General features: G+C 43.1%; 1 protein-coding gene across 1 annotated transcript in view; it reads right to left on the reverse strand.

Moving 5' to 3' along the window:
* ARRB1 (arrestin beta 1) overlaps positions 1-21,688 on the reverse strand; it is a 65,279-nt gene that overhangs the window by 17,268 nt on the left and 26,323 nt on the right. The window contains 5 exon segments of the mRNA XM_070943684.1: positions 587-646; positions 1,894-2,090; positions 4,937-4,981; positions 6,508-6,568; positions 11,709-11,739. Coding sequence (XP_070799785.1) covers positions 587-646; positions 1,894-2,090; positions 4,937-4,981; positions 6,508-6,568; positions 11,709-11,739 — 394 coding nt within the window.

A 21,688-nucleotide genomic window follows, 5' to 3' on the forward strand; every position in this document is an offset into this window, starting at 1 on the left:
TCTTTCTTTCTCTCTCTCTTCTTCCTTCTTTACTTCCTTCCCTTCCCTTTCTCTTTCCTTCCTCCTTCCCTCCCTTCTGTCCTTCCTTCCTTCCTCCCTCCCTCCCTCCCTCCCTCCCTCCCTCTTTCTTTCTTTCTTTCTTTCTCTTTCTTTCTTTCTTTCTTTCTTTCTCTTTCTTTCTTTCTTTCTTTCTTTCTTTCTTTCTTTCTTTCTTTCTTCCTTCCTTCCTTCCTTCCTTCCTTCCTTCCTTCCTTTCTTTCTTTCTTTCTTTCTTTCTTTCTTTCTTTCTTTCTTTCTTTCTTTCTTTCTTCTTTCCCTCTCTCTCTCTCTTTCTTTTCATTTCTGCTGAGGGCTCAGCAGCCCCTTATCCAACTGTCTGCCTAGTCTGCAGCTCTTCCTTCTGTCTCCCAAGGTTGTTCTCACTTCCCACTACACAAGCAATATTAGTGCAGCTTTCTGAGCAGCTTTTTGAAGCGTCTGAAAGCACCCAGAGCTTTGCTAGATGCCACAGATTCTTCTCCCGCCTCCCCCACTCTAGTTCTAGGGATCCTCTATCCACTGGACATCCCCCTTGCCCCTTACCTACCTTCCCAGTGTCCTCTGGGCCGGGCTGCAGCGTCACGGAGCAGGGGAGATTGGGAGGAATCTGTGCAAAACAAACGCAAACGGAAAAATCAAAACACCCCCCCCAGTAAAGGCAAAATCCCACTTGCACAGCCTGGTTGCAAAACGCAAGCAAGGAACAATTTGTGTTGTTGTCCCCCACAACGCAAACCTTGCCATCCTATTAATGCAGCAACCTCAGGCAGAGAGCAGAAAAAGAGACAATATTGCACATCAAAGAAATGAAAGATAAGAAAGAAAGAAAGAAAGAAAGAAAGAAAGAAAGAAAGAAAGAAAGAAAGAAAGAAAGAAAGGAGAACAGCTATTTGTAGTTTACGTCAATCCTACTCATTATGCTGTTCAATGTCCTACAAACCCTCTGTCAGCACTTCAACCTGCATTTACTCTAGTGCTGACATAAGAAGGAGAAGCGGAGGCGTCTGGAAAGGGACGTTTGACTTTTCACCTACTTATTTTCCCTGGAGATAATATCCCCTAGGAGATGGGATGGGAGGGGGGAAATTCCTTTGAGCTGGAGTAGATTAGGGGTTGAATGACTTGGAAGATGGCCAATGAGTGCAGGGGAGTGGGGAACGGAATGGGAGGGTTTTGGGGCTGGAAGTCAGTGTTGGCTTTGTTTGGAGTCGGGTTTAGAATGTCGTGCTTAACAAATAGGAGTTTTTCTTCAAAGACTTTGTTTGAAATGCAATTTATTTGAGACGACCTCGAAACTTGACATCCCCTTTGCTTCCTTCACATCAATTCACAATTTTACAGATTGCTTTTTGTTCTTTAAACTTCTTCCCTCTCTCTATCCAAGGATCCGCTTCCTTGGCGGCTTACAATGCGTTAAGCAATAGCCTTCATCCTTTTGTATATTTTATACAAAGTCAGCTTATTGCCCCCACAAACTGGGTCCTCATTTCACCTCCCTTTGAAAGGATGGAAGGCTGAGTCAACCTTGAGCTTGGCGAGATTCGAACTTGCAGTAATTGCAGACAGCTGGTCTTAATAACCATCTTAATAACAGGGTGCCTTAGACCACTGTACATTAACAGCATCCCACAAGTATAGAATTGACAAAGTTGGAAGGGACCTTGGAGGTCTTCTAGTCCAACTCCTGCTTGACCAGGGGGCTGGACTAGAAGACCACCAAGGTCCCTTCCAGCTCTATTCTATTCTACCTCATTTAGATTCTCTACTTCACCTTATCTAAGGCAGCGTCGCAACCAAGGCTACAGAGACAGGAACAGGAGGCCAAAAGGAGTGCCAAGGGAAGCGGGGTTGTACCTCGAAAGTAAAAGGGTACGCCTGATCCCCCAGCTTCTTCACCAGCCGTTCCTGCAGCCTCGTCAGGGGCTTCTTCTCTTCGGCCACTGGAGGGAAAGCCTGGACATTGGAGACGAAGAGGTCTTTGCGGAAGGTGAGGCCCAGGACGTCCAGATCCTCACGGCCGTAACGGAAAGCACAGGTCAACGTCACGAAAACTGCAAGGAGAAACAAGAGAAGCCGGGTGTTCTGTCCCCGTCCCATACACGCACCCACACAGACGGCCCGGAGTTAATAAGCCACATGACAAAACTCTTTGAAGATAAAGCTGGCAGCAACCCAGTGGCTAGCTGCCAATTCAGACTTTACTCACACAAAACAAAGATTAGACTGCAAGCATTCCGATAAAGCAGGCAAAGTTTCAGCAATACAAGGATTAGTCCAAATGCAGTCCGATAAAGCAGGCAAAGTCCAGTAACGCAGAGATCATGGATTATTTCTAGTTTTTGCTCGTCACAAACTGAACCGGCCACCACACCCACATTTATACCCTGTGGGGTGTGGTCCAGTGACTCAGCTAATCTCCGGCATGCCTTCCCCTCTGCTGCGCACGCTTCTCCCTGCGCCTCTGGCGAGGGTCCAGCCAGCACTTATCTTCTTCGTCGCTGTCCACCTGTGGCTGCGGGGATGTGCTTGGCTCTGAGCCTATCTCTTGGCCTTCGGTGTCCTCCGGAGGCATTGCCAGAGAGGAGGGTCCTGGAGAGGGAGGCCTTGCCAACTCCTCTCCCTCACTCTCAGAGTCTGCATCTGTCGATAGCCTAGGCTCAGGCAACGGAGCCACAACACCGGGAAGACCCCCGAAATCAACAGAGGGGGCAAAAGCTGCGGTCCAAAGTCAGGAAGGAGACCTTACAGAATTCAGAATTGGAAGCTTCTTCAGCTCTGAAGCTACCACACGGAGACAAGTAGTCCTTGACTTACAACAGTTCATATCACATCGGATACCTGCACAGGGCCCCCCCAAGGCTGTGTGCTCTCCCCACTTCTCTTCTGTCTGTATACCAAGGACTGCATCTCAAACGATCCATCTATCAAACTACTGAAGTTTGCAGAGGACACAACAGTGATCAGTCTCATTTGAGACAATTATGAATCCGCATACAGACGAGAGGTTGAACAACTAACCTCGTGGTGCGACCGGAACAATCTGGAACTGAACACACTCAAAACCATAGAAATGGTGGTAGACTTTAGGAGAAACCCTTCCATACTTCCACCTCTCACAATACTAGACAACACAGTATTAACAGTAGAGACCTTCAAATTTCTAGGTTCTACCATATCTCACGACCTAAAATGGACACCCAACATCAAAAACGTCATCAGAAAAGCACAATGAAGAATGTTCTTTCTGTGCCAACTCAAGAAGGCCAAACTGCCCAAGGAGCTGCTGATCCAGTTCTACAGAGGAATGATGGAGTCTGTCATCTGCATCTCTATAATTGTCTGGTTTGGCTCTACAACCCAACAAGACAGACACAGACTGCAGAGGATCATTAGAACTGCAGAAAAAACAATGGCCACCAACCTGCCTTCCATGGAGGACCTGTCTACTGCACGAGTCAAAAAGAGGGCTGGGAAAATATCTACAGGCCCCTCTCATCCTGGACATAAACTGTTTCAACTCCTACCCTCAAAACGACGCTATAGAGCACTGCACACCAGAACAACTAGACACAAAGACAGTTTTTTCCCCCGAACGCCATCACTCTGCTAAACAAATACTTCCCTCAACACTGTCAAACTATTCACTAAGTCTGCACTACTATTAATCTTCTCATCGTTCCCACCCCATCTCCTCCCACTTAGGACTGTATGACTGTAATTTTGCTGCTGGTATCCTTACAATTTATATTGATTGTTTCCTAGTATGATTTGATTGCTTATTTGTTCCCTATGACTATCATTAAGTGTTGTACCTTATGATTCGTGACGAACGTATCTTTTCTTTTATGTACACTGAGAGCTTATGCACCAAAGACAAATTCCTTGTGTGTCCAATCACACTTGGCCAATAAAAAATTCTATTCTATCTATCTATCTATCATCTATCTATCTATCTATCATCTATCTATCTATCTATCTATCTATCTATCTATCTATCTATCTATCCATTTATCTATCTATCTATCTATCTATCTATCTATCTATCTATCTATCTATCCATCCATCCATCCATCCATCCATCCATCCATCCATCCATCCATCCATCTATCTATCTATCTATCTATCTATCTATCTATCTATCTATCTATCTATCTATCTATGACAATCATTAAGTGTTGTACCTTATGATTCTTGACAAATGTATCTTTTCTTTTATGTACACTGAGAGCCTATGCACCAAAGACAAATTCCTTGTGTGTCCAATCACACTTGGCCAATAAAAAATTCTATTCTATCTATCTATCTATCATCTATCTATCTATCTATCTATCATCTATCTATCTATCTATCTATCTATCTATCTATCTATCTATCATCTATCTATCTATCTATCTATCTATCTATCTATCTATCTATCCATCCATCCATCCATCCATCCATCCATCCATCCATCTATCTATCTATCTATCTATCTATCTATCTATCTATCATCTATCTATCTATGACAATCATTAAGTGTTGTACTTTATGATTCTTGACGAATGTATCTTTTCTTTTATGTACACTGAGAGCCTATGCACCAAAGACAAATTCCTTCTGTGTCCCATCACACTTGGCCAATAAAGAATTCTATTCTATTCTATATCTATCTGATATTCGGAGCCTCCAGTATAAGATGAGTTGCCATCGGCCTCATTTTTTTTTCTTGCATGCACTATTTGTTGGTAGGCTCACATACCAAAATTTTTCCTTCTACGTACAATGGGGTACCCAGTACCATTTTTCAATTGTTTAAGACTCATTTCCCAAAAAATGGTCGCGACACCCATAGAACCCTGTAATTCTGAGGTAGTGAAATTGAAGAATACATTTAAGAAGAAATCATAAATTATTTTACCTTTCCGCTCTTTTAAATATTCCGGATCCACCAAGACGACACCATCTGCAGAAAGAACAGGGTCACAAAAATGAGAAGTTCCAAGTGGAAATACAGCAGTGGTGAAATCCAATTTTTTTTACTACCGGTTCTGTGGGTGTGGCGTGGTGGGCGTGGCGTGGCTTGGTGGGCATGGCAGGGGAAGGATACTGCAAAATCCCCATTCCCTCCCCACTCCTGGGGGGAGGATATTGTAAAATCCCCATTCCCACCCCACTCTGGGGCCAGCCAGAGGTGGTATTTGCCGGTTCTCTGAACTACTCAAAATTTCCACTGCTGGTTCTCTAGAACCTGTCTGAACCTGCTGGATTTCACCCCTGAAATACTGTTGTTGACTTACAACAGTTTGTTCAGTAACTGTTCAAAGTTACAACGGCACTGCAAAAAGCGACTTACGACCGTTTTTCACCCTTGCGACCATTGTGGCATCCCCATAGTCGCGTGATCAAAATTCGGACGCTTGGCAATTGATTCGTATTTATGACCGTTGCAATGTCCTGAAATCCTGTGATCAGCTGTTGTGGCTCCGTTACCTGAGCCTGTGTCATTGGCAGGAGAGGACTCCGAGAGTGAAGGAGAGGAGTTGGCAAGGCCTCCCTCTCCAGGACCCTCCTCTCTGGCAATGCCTTCGGTGTCCGCCGAAGGGCAAGAGATAGGGCCGGGGCCAAGCATGTCCACGCAACCACAGATGGACAGTGATGAGGGAAATGAGTCTTGGCTGGATCCTCGGCAGCGTCACAGAGATAAGCGCGCGCAACAGAAGAAAAGGCGTGCCCGAGATTAGGCTGAGTCACTGGACCACACCCCTCAGGGTATAAAAGGGGGTGAGGTGGCCATTCAGACTCTGTGACGGACAAAACTAACTACTATCAAGTCACATTGCATCTTTGGAAACAACATTATCGGCCTTGGATTTATTTTACGAACTGGACAATTCTTGACTGTGGGTATTTTGTTTATTGAGTAAAAGTTCTTGGCAAGCAGCTACTGGGTTGCTGCCAAGCGTCTTATCGGAAGAATTGGTTGTCTGCCAGTTTATTTAACCCCCGGCTGTCTGTTTGTGTGTGTGTGTGAGACGGAGACAGAACACCTGGATCATCTTCAAGGGAGGGCACCAGTGGTAGGTTCCTCCCGGTTTGGCCCGGTTCAGCCAAGCCGGCAGCGGTGACGATGTGACGTCACCGAACCGGTTCTCTTTGTCCGGGAGCTGGGCCCTCCCGCCTGCCCCCATGTTATTCCTACCTTTATTTCTTCTTTTTTAGCCCAGCTGATAGGTGCGGCAGAGTGGATTGCCACACCTCAGCTGGGCAGATACCTAACGTGCTTGGGCGGAGCAGCGATCGTGCATGAAACACATGCACAAAGAGAACCAGTAGTAAAGCCAATTGGAACCCACCACTGGAGGGCACCCCTTCCTCTGGACATCCCCCCCCAATTCTGCTTAGCTTTGGGTCCAAGTGGGGAGCATCCTTCCTCTCCGTCCGAAAATTCTGATCTTGGTTACTTGACGGAGATCCGACAACTCCACTTACCAACTGGGTCGACGAGATCTATGTGGTCGACAAAGTCTCTCTTGCCCAGGTAAACGGTGAGCTGCCAGGGGACAAAAGGGACAGAGAGGGCATCAATTAGCCAGAACAGAAGTCACCTTGGCAAGACAGGAGGGAGATTTCATCTGTTCCTCAGGAGCAAGGGAACAGAGTCATTAAAGACAGATTTAGCATGAGTTTCTCTTACTATCTCTCTCTCTCCCCCTCTATCTGTCTATTTAAGAAAAGATTGGAGAATCATAAGTCTGAAAAAGTATAGGGTTTCCTGCTTCAGCAGGGAGTTGGACAAGAAGACCTCCAAGGTCCCTTCCACCTTTGTTATTCTTGTATCTATCATCTCCCTCATCTGTATATCTCTCATCTACTTACCAATCAATCAATCAATCAATCAATCAAATTATCTCTCTTTCATCTATATCTATCTATCTATCTATCTATCTATCTATCTATCTATCTATCTATCTATCATCTCTATCCATCCATCCATCCAATTTCTCTATCTCATCTATCTCTCTTACCCGTCCATATCTATCTATCCATCCATATCTGTCTATCTGTGTCTACCTACAGTATCTATCCATCCATCTCTCTGTCTCTGTCTCTCCATCCATATCTATCTATCTATCTATCTATCTATCTATCTATCTATCTATCTATCTATCTATGCATGCATCCATATCTATCTATCTATCTATCTATCTATCTATCTATCTATCTATCTATCTATGCATCCATCCATCCATATCTATCTGTCAGTCTACTTACCTACCTACCTACGATATCTATCCATCCATCCATCCATCCATCCATCCATCCATCCATCCATCCATCTATTCATCCATCCATCCATCTCTCTCTCTCTGTCTCTCCATCCATCATATCTATCTATCTATCTATCTATCTATCTATCTATCTATCTATGCATCCATCCATCCATCCATATCCATCTGTCTGTCTACTTACCTACCTACCTACGGTATCCATCCATCCATCCATCCATCCATCCATCCATCCATCCATCCATCTCTCTCTCTCTGTCTCTCCATCCATCCTATCTATCTATCTATCTATCTATCTATCTATCTATCTATCTATCTATCTATCATCTATCTATCTATCTATCTATCTATCTATCTATCTATCTATCTATCATCTCTCTCTATTTCTCTCTTTCATATCTGTCTATCTACTTACTTATCTATCTATCCTCTTACCTACCTACCTAATTATCTTTCTCTCTATAAATTATCTGTCTGACTATCTATCATTTATCTATGTCGTATCTCCCTCCCTCTCTCCCTCTCTCTCTCAAATTTCTACGCTGCTCATCTGACTGATCCAGCAGCAACATCCTCGCTTCTTAAACCTTTCTTCCTAGTGCAGCCGGCCGCTGGAATTTAATTTAGCTTCTAATTCAGTTTATGTCCTCAGTGGCCGTTCCTGTCAGTGTTGGTGGGAGCGTATTTCCTGGATCAGGCTGCTGTTTACGGTCTCCCTGTCTGCCTGTGTGGGGTGAGGGTCAGGCTGATTCGGAGCCCACCATGCAACCCTCTGCTACACTCACATTCCCTGCTCTCTTCTCTGATCAGCTGACAAAATCAGAGAGAGAGGGAGAGAAAGAGAGGGAGGGAGGGAGAGAGAGAATAAAGAGAAGAGGAGAGAGAGAGAAAATGTCTTGAAAGGGTTTTCAAAGGAGCTGGCTGTTGAGAGAAAACAGACCCAGAGGGTTTAGAGAGAAAAAAAAATAATCCTGCTTTTTTCAAATTCATTCTGCCTTTTTATGTCAGCTGCAAACCAGGAAACGGAACACACGTCTGTTTGTCAACGGTTATTATTTCTAATCACTGAATATATTTTATTCCGTTTCCGACAAAAATGTCTCCTGAAGTGTCTCACCCCTCCCAAAACAAATAACCCCCCCCAACATAATAAAAACAGTGAATTGAAAACAATATAAAACCAGACTGTAATAAAGAGGAAGAGGGGAGAAAAACAAAGGAAATAAAAAACCGGAAATAAAAAAAAATCAACCATCCAATGTCCGCATCTTTTTACTGTCTTAGGATAAATTCTATTTAGAATATATTTGTGGGGGGGGATTTCTTTGGGGTGTGCAAAGTGGGGAAATCCAAAACTCACTCCACAAATGTCTCACTTAGCAACATACATTTTGGGCTCAACTGTGGTTGTAAGTCAAGGACCTTTCTTGCTTCGAAACGCTTCTGCATGGCTTCTGGGCTGAATCGTGGTTTATATGAGCTAAGCTTTCCACAGACCTGCTTTCCATCTCCGGATTGTTTTTATCTCTTCTTCCTTCCTTTCCGTCTGCGGCTTCCTCACCGTCTTTCAGACGGAGGGAGACGTTCGGTTCCCATGGAAAACTGGGGAATTGAAACGAAAAGCAAGGGCCACCTGCCTGGCCGTGTTTGACCGTGGTCAAAGATGACTCATGAACCTCTTATTCAGGAGGCCAGCTGGGGCTTATGGACATCGGTTCAGGAACCAGCAGCTCACTTAGCAACGCCATGGCTGGCTGGCACTTAAGACCAGCAGGGACACCGCTTCCCCCATCAAGGAGAGCTGGCGGAGGAAGCATTTTCTGGCGGTCTGAACAGAATAACAGAAATGGAAGGGACCTTGGAGGTCTTCTAGTCCAACCCCCTGCTGGAGCAGGAGATCCTATAATATCATTCCGACAAATGGCTGTCCAGTCTCTTTTTAAAAACCTCCAGTGTTGGAGCAACCACAACTTCTGGTGGCAAGTCGTTCCACTGGTTAATTGTTCCCACTGTTAGGAACTTTCTCCTTAGTTCTAGATTGCTTCTCCCCTTGATTCGTTTCCACCTGTTGCTTCTTGTCCTGCCTTCAGGTGCTTTGGAGAATAGCTTGACTGCCTCTTCTTTGGGGCAGCCCCTGAGATATCGGAACACTGCTATCATGTCTCCCCTAGTCCTTCTTTTCATTAAACTGGACATACCCAGTTCCTGCAACCGTTCTTCATATGTTTTAAGCCTCTAGTCCCCTCCTCATCTTCGTTGCTCTTCTCTGCACTCTTTCCAGAGTCTCCACATCTTTTTTTACAAAATGGCGTCCAAAACTGGATGCATTATTCCAAGTGTGGCCTTACCAAGGCCTTATAAAGTGGGATTAACACTTCCCGTGATCTTGATTCCATCCCTCTCTTTATGCAGCTCAGAACTGTGTTGGCTTTTTTGGTAGCTGCTGCACATGGCTGGCTCATATTTAAATGATATCCACTAGGATTACAAGATCCCTCTCATAGTTATTGTTATTGAGCCATAGCCAAGGATGCCCTGGTTTTCAGATCAATTTACGGCAGGGGAGAATAATAATAAACTTTATTGTCATTGTATGTGTATACACAGTATACACATATAACGAAATTTACTTAATACTCAAAGACCAGGTCCCACACACATAACAATCCCCAAACACACCTCCACCCACCACAAATTCCCCACCCCTAAACCACCCAAACATCCACACAACAGACCAAGTAATGCTGTCCAACAGCTCACGGATGGTGGCCCTTTAGTTCATGGTTGAGTGCCATGATAGCTCTGGGATAAAAACCATTCAGAAGACGTGTGGTCCGAGTTTTAATTCTTCTGTATCTTCTGCCAGAAGGCAACAGTCCAAAAAGATGGTAAGCAGGATGGGAAGAGTCTCTGAGAATGTTATGCAACTTCCTCAAACAGCGAGATGCGAAGATGTCGTCCAGGGCTGGTAGCTGGAGTCCGATGATATTCTGGGCAGTTTGAACGATTCTCTGTAGAGTTTTTTTGTCTGCTACAGAGCTGCTCCCATACCATGCAAGAATGCCGTATGTCAGGACACTCTCAATGGTGCTGCGATAGTAGGACAGAAGTAGATGCTGAGATGGATTTATCTTCCTGAGCATTCTCAGGAAGTACAGCCTCTTCTGTGCCTTCTTCACAAGCATGTTAGCACAAGAAGGAAGGAAGGAAGGAAGGAAGGAAGGAAGGAAGGAAGGAAGGAAGGAAGGAAGGAAAGAAAATTGGAGGGAGGGATGGAGGGAGAAGGAAAGAAGGAAAGGAGGAAGAAAGGAAGGAAGGAAGGAAGGAAGGAAGGAAGGAAGGAAGGAAGGAAGGAAGGAAAATTGGAGGGAGGGATGGAGGGAGAAGGAAAGAAGGAAAGGAGGAAGGAAGGAAGGAAGGAAGGAAGGAAGGAAGGAAGGAAGGAAGGAAAATTGGAGGGAGGGATGGAGGGAGAAGGAAAGAAGGAAAGGAGGAAGAAAGGAAGGAAGGAAGGAAGGAAGGAAGGAAGGAAGGAAGGAAGGAAGGAAGGAAGGATCAAACTCTTCGGTGTGGGCAGGTTTTGCAGCTTGCATTTGGGTTCAAAAGTTTAGATTTTTGGCTGATTTCCTAGTATTCCTCCAAGGTGGTCTTCTGGGCCCGATCCCACCAGCTTTGGAAATGTCTTCAGCCAGTAGAACATCACTTGAACGCAGCTTCAGCAAAGTGGCCCCATAACACAGTGCAGCACACAATTTGCAGAATGCGGAATACAGTAGGTATGTGGAATATGGGCCTAGTGCAGCTGGCTAGGGAATTCTGGGAAATGAAGTTCATCCATGCTGGCTGGGGAATTCTGGGAGTCCAAATTCACCCATGCTGGCTGGGGCATTCTGGGAATTGAAGTCTATCTATGCTGGCCGGTGGATTCTAGGAGTTAGTTCATCCATGCTGGCTGGGGCATTCTGGGAATTGAAGTCTATCTATGCTGGCCGGTGGATTCTAGGAGTTAGTTCATCCATGCTGGCTGGGGCATTCTGGGAATTGAAGTCTATCTATGCTGGCTGGTGGATTCTGGGAGTTAGTTCATCCATGCTGGCTGGGGAATTCTGGGAGTCAAAATTCACCCATGCTGGCTGGGGCATTCTGGGAAATGAAGTCTATCTATAGTGGCTGGTGGATTCTGGGAGTTAGTTCATCCATGATGGCTGGGGAATTCTGGGAACTGAAGTCCACAAGTCTTAAAGTTGCCAAGTTTGGAGAGCCCTGATTTTAAAGTGTTGCAGCTGGATTAGAGTTTCCTTTTTTCGTCTTCTTTTGTTAAATTCCTCCCCATCCCTGGATGATCTGGCCTGCCAGTTTCTATCACCCCCAAATCCTGGAAAATGAACCAAGGGGGTCTCTTACCTTGGCATTGGGACTGGCTTTCTTGAACACTCTGCAAAAGAAAAAGATGAAAAAAAGCTGAGTGGAACAGAATGCATCTCACTCTGAATTCAAAAACTGTTACCCGCCACATCGGGTAACCCCAATGCTCCCCGCCATGCGAGAAATCCTATGCACTCATGTCTTTCATTAATTTGTTATACACATGTATACGCTGCCTAAAATCATACCTAAATGGCTCCAAGAGGCTTACGATATTAAAAATCCACAATATGGGTAGTCCTCAACTTCCAACCACAAGTGAGCCCAAAGTTTATGTTGTTAAGTGAGACATTTGTTAGTAACTCAGCTGTTAAGTGAGTCTGGCTTCCCCGATGACTTCAGAAGGTCGCAAAAGGGAATCACGTGACCCTGGGACGCTGTGACCCGTCGTAAATATGAGTCCGTTGCCAAGCATCTGAATGTTGATTACATGATGGGGGGGGGATGCTGCAGTGGTCATAAGTGTGAAAAACGGTCATAAGTCACTTTTTTCAGTGATGTTCTAACTTTGGACGGTCACTAAATGAATTGTTGTGAGTCAAGGACTACCTGTAACAGAATAACAGAGTTGGAAGGGACCTTGGAGGTCATTTAGTCCAACCCCCTGCTCAAGCAGGGAACCCTATGCCAGTGGTTGGAGCACCCACAACTTCTGGTGGCAAGCAGTTCCGCGGGTTAATTGTTCTCACTGTCAGGAAGTTTCTCCACAGCTTTCTTGGGCAGGAAGGCTGGCCCATGTTGCACTGCCTGTTTGGTCTGGATTCAGCATTATCTTACTTCCAAGCCTCTGGCAGAGGTTGAGAGGAAACAAAATTGACTCCGACCTGTTCCAAAATGGAACAAAAGAAAACAATGCTACAAAGTGCAGGTCCATTAAATAAAAGAATAATAAGGATGAATTATTAAAGATTAATTCCTATAACGGATGTACACAGGAAGTTGAAATGTGTTTTGGGGAGGGGGGATTAATTTGTCTAGGTTAATGAAAAGAAGGGCCAGAGGACACATGAGAGCAGCCTTCCAATATTTGAGGGGCTGCCACAAAGAAGAGGAGGGGGTCAACTTATTCTCCAAAGCCCCTGAAGGCAGGAGAAGAAGCAACGGATGGAAACTCATCAAGGAGAGAAGCAACCTGGAATTCAGGAGAAACTTCCTGACAGGGAGGACAATTAACCAGTGGAACAGCCTGCCACCAGAAATTGTGGGTTCTCCATCACTGGAGGTTTTTAAGAAGAGATTGGATAGTCAACTTGTCTGAAATAGGAAAGGGGCTTCTGCTTGATTGAGGGCTGGACGAGAAGACCTCCAAGCTCCCTTCCAACTCTGTTATTCTGTTATTTTGTTATTCTGTTAATTTCTGGCCCTGACGGGGTTTCCACGGGAAGTGAAGATCCCACTGAGAAGTTGTGATCCTGGGGCTTCCCGGATGCGTCCTCCCAGGTGAACAAAACTCCACTCCTGCGTTCACACAACTTGTTTTTTGCCCTCAATCCAGGTGAACAAAATCTACGCGGCTCCCACTCTGACCAGCTTCCGAAAGTGCTTAAAATGTGCGAATTGGGGGAAAAGATTGGAGTTTCCTTCTTTACAGGAAAAACTATATAGAAGCTTTTAATTTTCTCCCCCCTCTCTTTTTTTCCTTTCTCTTTCTTTTCTCTTGCTTTGCTTTGCTTTACCTCTGCCACAACACTTTCAAATTCTGTTCTGTCCTGTCCTGTCCTAATTCTATTCTATTCTGTTTTATTCTGTCCTGTTCTAATTCTATTCTGTCCTGTCCTAATTCTGTTCTATTCTGTTCTGTCCTGTCCTAATTCTCTGTTCTGTTCTGTCTTGTTCTAATTCTGTTCTGTCCTGTCCTAATTCTCCATTCTATTCTGTTCTGTCCTGTCCCGTCCTAATTCTATTCTGTCCTGTCTTGTCCTAATTCTGCTCTATTCTGTTCTGTCCTGTCCTAATTCTCTGTTCTGTTCTGTCTTGTTCTGATTCTGTTCTGTCCTGTCCTAATTCTCCATTCTATTCTGTTCTGTCCTGTCCCGTCCTAATTCTATTCTGTCCTGTCTTGTCCTAATTCTGCTCTATTCTGTTCTGTCCTGTCCTAATTCTCTGTTCTGTTCTGTCTTGTTCTGATTCTGTTCTGTCCTGTCCTAATTCTCCATTCTATTCTGTTCTGTCCTGTCCCGTCCTAATTCTATTCTGTCCTGTCTTGTCCTAATTCTGCTCTATTCTGTTCTGTCCTGTCCTAATTCTCTGTTCTGTTCTGTCTTGTTCTGATTCTGTTCTGTGCTGTCCTAATTCTCCATTCTATTCTGTCCTGTCCTAATTCTCTGTTCTATTCTGTTCTGTCCTGTCTTGTCCTAATTCTGCTCTATTCTGTTCTGTCCTGTCCTAATTCTCTGTTCTGTTCTGTTCTGTTCTGTCCTGTTCTAATTCTATTCTGTCCTGTCCTGTCCTAATTCTTTGTTCTATTCTGTTCTGTTCTGACCTGTCCTGTCCTGTCCTGTTCTAATTCTATCCTGTCCTGTCCTAATTCTATTCTGTCCTGTCCTATCTTAATTCTATTCTATTCTGTTCTAATTCTATTCTTTTCTGTCCTGTCCTGTTCTAATTCTGTCCTGTCCTGTCCTGTTCCTATCCTAACTTTGTTCTGTTCTGTTTTGTTCTGTTCCGTTCTGTTCCAACCCTGATTCCAATTCTAATTAATTCTAATTCTAATTCTAATTCTAATTCTAATTCTAATTCTAATTCTAATTCTAATTCTAATTCTAATTCTAATTCTAATTCTAATTCTAATAATTCTAATTCCATTCTATTCTATTCCTTCCTCAACGGTTGCTAAACGAGGAGCCGGTCCGGTATGTTACCACCGTAGTCTGCATCCGATTACACTATATATACCCGTCACTTCTAATCACAGGAGAGCTATTTATAAATTCCTGGAAAAGAGACCAACTTGCTGTAAGGCGTCTCTCTCCTCATTAACATTCCTGCAGTTCTTTTCCCAGGGAAAAGGAAGAAAAAGTGGGTTTCTTCAAAAACAGCAGATGAATCTCTCCCACGGCTCTTTCCACGACCTCCGAAACGGCGGCCCTGGGGCAGCACCGGGGCATTGATTTAAGCAGTCCTCAAGTTACGACCGTAATGGAACCTGGGCATCATGGGTCATAAACTTGTGACCGTCGTAAATCAGGTCACATACCCCCCCGTGACCAACCTAATATTACTATCTTTTATCCCCCCCAGCGGTCATTAAGTGAACCCCACAGTCATTAAGCAAGCCAGTGGGCCACTACAGGAATCAGAAATTAATGCCAATTTTCAGCAAAATGTGGTCGCAGGACAGAAAAGTTCGTAAACCCAATCAGGTTGCCGCGTGTTCGAAATGCGGTCATGTGACTAGGGAGGAATGACTGTCGGATATATATTTGAATCAGGTCATAAGTACAGGTAGTCCTCGACTTACAACGGTCCACTTAGCGACCGTTCAACGTTAAAACGTCGCTGAAAAAAAGGGACTTATAGCCACCGTTTTTCACACTTACGACCATTGAAGCATCCCCGTGCTCACATGATCAAAATTCGGACCCTTGGCAACTGACTCAGATTTATGACAGTCGCAGCCTCCCTGGGGGGGGGTGTCACGTGATCCCTTTTGTGACCTTTTGTCGGGCAAAGCCAATGGGGAAGCCAGTTTCACTTAACAGCCGTGTTACTCACTTAACAACCGAAGTGATTCACTTAACAAAGACGGCAAGAAAATGGGGCCAAACTCACTTAACAAATTTCTCACTTAGCAACATAAATGTTGGGCTCAATTGTGGTCGCAGGTTGAGGACTCACCTGTACATGTAGGCGGGACCGTCGTAATTTGAAATGGTTGCTAAGCAATTGGTCCTAAGTCAAGGATTAACTGCGGACTGTTGTGCAAGTCCTACCTTTTGAGGAAGGGCCAAAGACCTCTGAGTTTGTGGCAGAGGGGGTAAAGCTTGCCTAGACTCCTGTTTGTCCCTGGACCTTTGGAAGGGCTGTGGGAATTGGGTTGCATTATTTCAAGTGTCCACTAGGTGGCAGCAAACAGAGGCAGAAAATGCTGCTTCCTGCTGCCCTCTTTTGGTGAACGGCTGTGGTGCAGCTCAGATTTTTTGAGCAACTTTTGATGAGATTGGTGACTATTGGCGGTTTTCTAATTTGCGTTAAGCCTGCCGTACCCCCATTGCATCATCCCCCTGTTCACGTGACAAAAAATTCAAACGCTTGGCAACTGGCCCGTATTTACGACGGTTGCAGGGTCCCAAGGTCACACGATCCCTTTTTGTGACCTTCTGACAAGGTGGGGGGGAGGAAGCCAGTTTCGCTTAACAACCGTGTGACTAGCTTAAGAACTGCCGTGATTCACTTAGCAACGGTGGCAAGAAGGGTCGCAAAATGTGGCAAAACCCGACTTAGCCATCGCATTTAGCAACAGCGCTCAGATTTACATGCTGCCGCGCCATAGAAGCAGATTCACCGGACAGCTGTGGCAGCAAGGCAGGCTAAATCTCACTTAACAACCGTCTCATTTAGCCACAGGAATTTTGGGGCTCAATTATGTTCATAAGTCGAGGACCACCTGTTAACAGAGTTGGAAGGGACCCTGGAGGTCTTCTAGTCCAGCCCCCTGCTAAGCAGGAGACCCCTATGTACCGTTCCGGACAAACAGCTGTTCAAATGTCTTCTTTAAAAACCTCCAGTTTTTGCAAAGCCTTGGAGAATCCAGAAAAAGAGGTGAAGGGGAGGGGGCTGCAGAAATTAACCCCCCCCATCCTCAACACTGCTGTCTACCCCGACCCATGTCAGTCCCCCACTCCTCCTGTGCCCCACTCTGCTTTGCACCAAAAATAAAACAGCCCCTTCCTCTCCCAATGGAGAGAAAGCGAGAGCAGCAGATGCCACTTTACGCACCGAGGTTGGCGGGGGTCCCCGTTGCCATGGCAACGGAAGGGAATGAAGATTGCCCGCCCGTGGGGGTACTGCCGTCTTATGGCACGGCGGCTTGCCTCTTTTCTCTTATGGGCTGCCCGGCCCTCCCGCAGGGCAGAAAATGGGTCGGGGGGGGGAACTCATCAACTTTCCCGTTGCAGGAGCTGCACCTGTGGTGCATCGGGCCTGAGCATCTCTGCAGTTGCAATCCTACGACATTTGGGGAGGGAGGGAGGGATGGAGAGAAGAGATGGGGGGGAAGGGGAGCCTGCTTCTGCGGCAGGGCACGAAAAATCAAATGGGTGCCAAGGAGGCTTTCCACCCCCCCCTTTCAAATGCCCAATTTTTATTTATTTTTTAATTTGATTTATATGCCGCCTTTCTCCGGAGACTCAGGGCGGCTTACAATGCGTTAAGCAATAGCCTTCCTACTTTTGTATATTTATACAAAGTCATCTTATTGCCCCCACAATCCGGGTCCTCAATTTACCTACCTTAGAAAGGATGGAAGGCTGAGTCAACCTTGAGCCTGGCGAGATTCGAACTTACAGTAATTGCAGACAGCTGGTGTTAATCACAATGCTTTTAGTCTGCTGAGTTACCAGGCCATTGATTTTGGAGCAAAGGAAGAAGTGGCTGAAAGGTGACCCCCCCCTCCCCCTCACCGCCCCCCAGGATGATTTCACTGGATCATAAAAATGGGAATAAAGAAAAAAATAATAATTATAGGCAGTCCTCGACTTACGGTCACAATTGAGTGTGACATTTCCGTTGCTAAGCAAGAGGGTTTGTTAAGTAAATGATCATTTCCAAATCCCCAAATCCTTGGCAGAGAAGGATGCCCAGTGCAACCTTTCCTGATTGTGTTAGTGCGTCTTTTTGTGTGTGTATGTATAAACAATAGAAAACGTCAACCCAATACTGAAATTCTCCACAATTTGCAAGCTGGAAGGCTGCCAAGCACCAAGATAAAAGAAATCTTCTGGGGAACAAATTATGTATGTATGTATGTATGTATGTATGTATGTATGTATGTATGTATGTATTTCTCTTTAGCCAGGTTCTTCCTACGTAAACCAAGATTTTTATGCAGATTTTTACGTAGGAAGAACCTGGCTAAAGAGAAATACACATAAAGCCTACGAAAAGGAAAGAAAACACACACACACACACACACATATATATATAAACTACTGTATGTAAAGAACAAAGTATTTAATAAGGCTATTTCATTCATTCAGATCTCAGGTGTCTTCTGCTTGTCTTCCCTTTATTTTTTTGAGCAGGATAGATAGATAGATAGATAGATAGATAGATAGATAGATAGATAGATAGATAGATAGATAGATAGATAGATAAGAAATGATAGATGATAGATAGATAGATCTATAGATATAGATAGGTAGATAAGATAAATGATAGATAGATAGGATGGAAGATAGATAGATAGATAGATAGATAGATAGATAGATAGATAGATAGATAGATAGATAGATAGATAAGATAAATGATAGATAGATAGATAGGATGGAAGATAGATAGATAGATAGATAGATAGATAGATAGATAGATAGATAGATAGGATGGAAGATAGATAGATAGATAGATAGATAGATAGATAGATAGATAGATAAGATAAATGATAGTTAGATGATAGATAGATAGATAGATAGATAGATAGATAGGATGGAAGATAGATAGATAGATAGATAGATAGATAGATAGATAGATAGATGGTAGATAGATAGATATGATAGATAGATAGATGGTAGATAGATAGATAGATAGATAGGATAAATGATAGATAGATAGGATGGAATATAGATAGATAGATAGATAGATAGATAGATAGATAGATAGATAGATAGATAGATAGGATAAATGATAGATAGATAGGATGGAAGATAGATAGATAGATAGATAGATATTTTCTTGTAAAGCTTGTTGGAAAGTCTTGTTTTTTCTACTCTGCAGAGAAGCAGCAACGCAGATCGTCCGACAATTTTTTTTAAAAAAATATAAAGAATAAATCAAACTTTAAAGTAATACAGGTAATCCTCGACTTACGACTCCACAATTGAGTCCACGATTTATGTTGTGAAGCGAGGCAGCTGTTTTAAGTGAGTTTTGCCCCCTTTTACAAACTTTCTTGCCACCGTTGTTGAGACTCACATTTATGACGGTCGTAGCATCCCGGCGGGGTGTGTGTGTGTCACGTGATCCCCCTTCTGACCAGCAAAGTCAACGGGAAAGCCAGATTTATTTAATGACCGTGTGGCTAACTTAACAACTGCAGTGATTCACTTAACAGCCATGGCAAGAAAGGTCGTAAAATGGAGCAAAACTCACTTAACAACTGTCTCGCTTAGCAACAGAAATGTTGGGCTCATCTCCCAGGGCCCAGAGACAGTAACTGAAGGTTTTACCGCTTAGATTTCTGCCTGCTAAACTGCTGGAAAAGTCAGATTTTATTTCTTTATTGTTTTATGTACAATGAGAGCTTCTGCAATTCTGATTCTGATTCTGATTCTGATTCTGATTCTGATTCATTCTGATTCTGATTCTGATTCTGATTCTGATTCTGATTCTGATTCTAATTCTAATTCTAATTCTAATAATTCTAATTCTAATTCATTCTAATTCTGATTCTGATTCTGATTCTGATTCTAATTCTAATTCTAATTCTAATAATTCTAATTCTAATTCATTCTAATTCTAATTCTAATTTTATTTCTAATTCTAATTCTAATTCATTCTAATTCTGATTCTGATTCTAATACTAATTCATTCTAATTCTGATTCTGATTCTGATTCTGATTCATTCTAATTCTGATTCTGATTCTGATTCTGATTCTGATTCTAATTCTAATTCTAATAATTCTAATTCTAATTCATTCTAATTCTAATTCTAATTTTATTTCTAATTATAATTCATTCTAATTCTGATTCTGATTCTAATACTAATTCATTCTAATTCTGATTCTGATTCTGATTCTGATTCTGATTCTGATTCTAATTCTAATTCATTCTAATTCTAATTCATTCTAATTTTAATTCATTCTAATTCTAATTCTGACTCTAATTCTAATTCATTCTAATTCATTCTAATTCTAATTTCAATTCTAATTCAATTCTGATTCTGATTCTGATTCTAATTCTAATTCTAATTCATTCTAATTTTAATTCATTCTAGTTCTAATTCTAATTCTGACTCTAATTCTAATTCATTCTAATTCTAATTCTAATTCTAATTCATTCTAATTCTAATCCATTCTAATTCATTCTAGTTTATTTATTTATTTATTTTTATTTTTATCATACTTATATGCCGCCCTTCTCCCGAAGGACTCAGGGCGGCTCACAACAATAAAACAACAAGACAGTAAAATGAATACTAAAATAATCCAGTTCTAATTCTAATTCTGTCTCTAATTCTAATTCTAATTCATTCTAATTCTAATTCTAATAATTCTAATTTTCCTTCCAACCTTTTGCCGTATAATTGTCCTCTTGGATTCCAATGTGATTATTTTTCCTCTTTCTTTCTTAATGATGGATTTGCTTTAGTCTATTTTTAGGACACCTTGTACCCCCTAAAGATGCGTTGGCCATTGAGACAGATAGCTGTAAATAAACTTAATAAGGAAACACATAATCCCATTCGGGTTTCCACCTGCAAATGTTGGCAAAGTGACTCTGGAACAGATGCCGAACGGTTGATGCTCTCGGCTACAAAATCTGGAGGCCGGGCGAGACAAAATGACCATCAAAGCTTTATTTGACCATTTGGACCTCCAAATCCATGCCAAGGATCTCATTTTTCTACGCTTTAGCAATAATTAAACCTACGTTACTCCATAAATTAATGAAATAAGAATAGTCTCTTCCTCCCCACCCCCTATAACAGCTGATTAAAAACATTTCTCTACAAATTGCGACCACAACGGCGCCCAAAATTAATGTTGCTAAGCGAAACATTCGTTAGGTGAGTTTCGTCTCATTTTACAACCTTTCATCCCACCGTTGTAAAGTGAATTTGTTGCAGTTCCTACGTTAGTCACACCGTCGTTAAGTGAATCTGGCTTCCCCCGTTCACTTTGCCTGTCAGAAGGTCGCAAAAAGGGATATCCCACAACCCCGGGAGACGCCGCCACCGTCATAAATACAGGCATAATCTTTCAAGATGGCTACTTAGGGTACAGCTAGTCCTCCACTTACGGCCATTCAGGTAGTGGCCGTTCGAAGTTACGACGACACTGAAAAAAGTAACTTATGGCCTTCGTTCGCACGTCAAGGACTACCTATGATCAGAGACAAGGTCAATTTGAGAAGGAATCAAAAGCTCAGAGAACTCTTTGACCCCGAGGAAGAGGAGGATGAGGAAGTCCCTTGGCTTGTGAAGAAGGTTGTGTTCATCACAGGGTGGATAAAAATCAATGATTTTTTAAATTTTTTTTTAAAAAATCGGGTTTTTTTTTATTTAAATCGGATTTTTTTTTTATTTAAATCGGATTTTTTTGATTTTTATCGAATTTATTTTAATAAAAAGCTTTTGGGGTAAAAATCTATCGTAAGATAGTTTTCTATTTAAGATACAGAAATAATTTAGTTTATTCAGCATGAAACGGAGCTTAGTTACGTAGCAGGAGGCTGTATATTCTGCAATGCTGGGACTATCGGTGAGTCAACGGCGGGTCAAAGGAGGAGCAGAGGTGACAGTCGCTCTTTAAAAATTACGATTTAAATCGAGTTGATTTAAATCAAGTCTTGTTACTAGTGATTTAAATCATGATTTAAATTGTGATTTAAATCGACTCGATTTAAATCAAATCCACCCTGGTTCATCACAAGCAACACAACAGGCTCCAAGTCCGAGAAAGGCAGAGAGAAGATCCCTGTGCACCAGCTAGCCTCCTCTCCACCCCCCCTTCCCTTTCTCCCGAAATCTCACTTAGCGCTTCATTTTCCTCTGCCCTCCCCTTCGCAAAACCTCTGGGAAATTA

The sequence above is a fragment of the Pituophis catenifer genome, unplaced genomic scaffold (genome assembly GCF_029215685.1).
Source record: "Pituophis catenifer annectens isolate HBS135680 unplaced genomic scaffold, rPitCat1.0.hap2 SCAF_4, whole genome shotgun sequence".
In the NCBI taxonomy this organism is placed as follows: Eukaryota; Metazoa; Chordata; class Lepidosauria; order Squamata; family Colubridae; genus Pituophis; species Pituophis catenifer.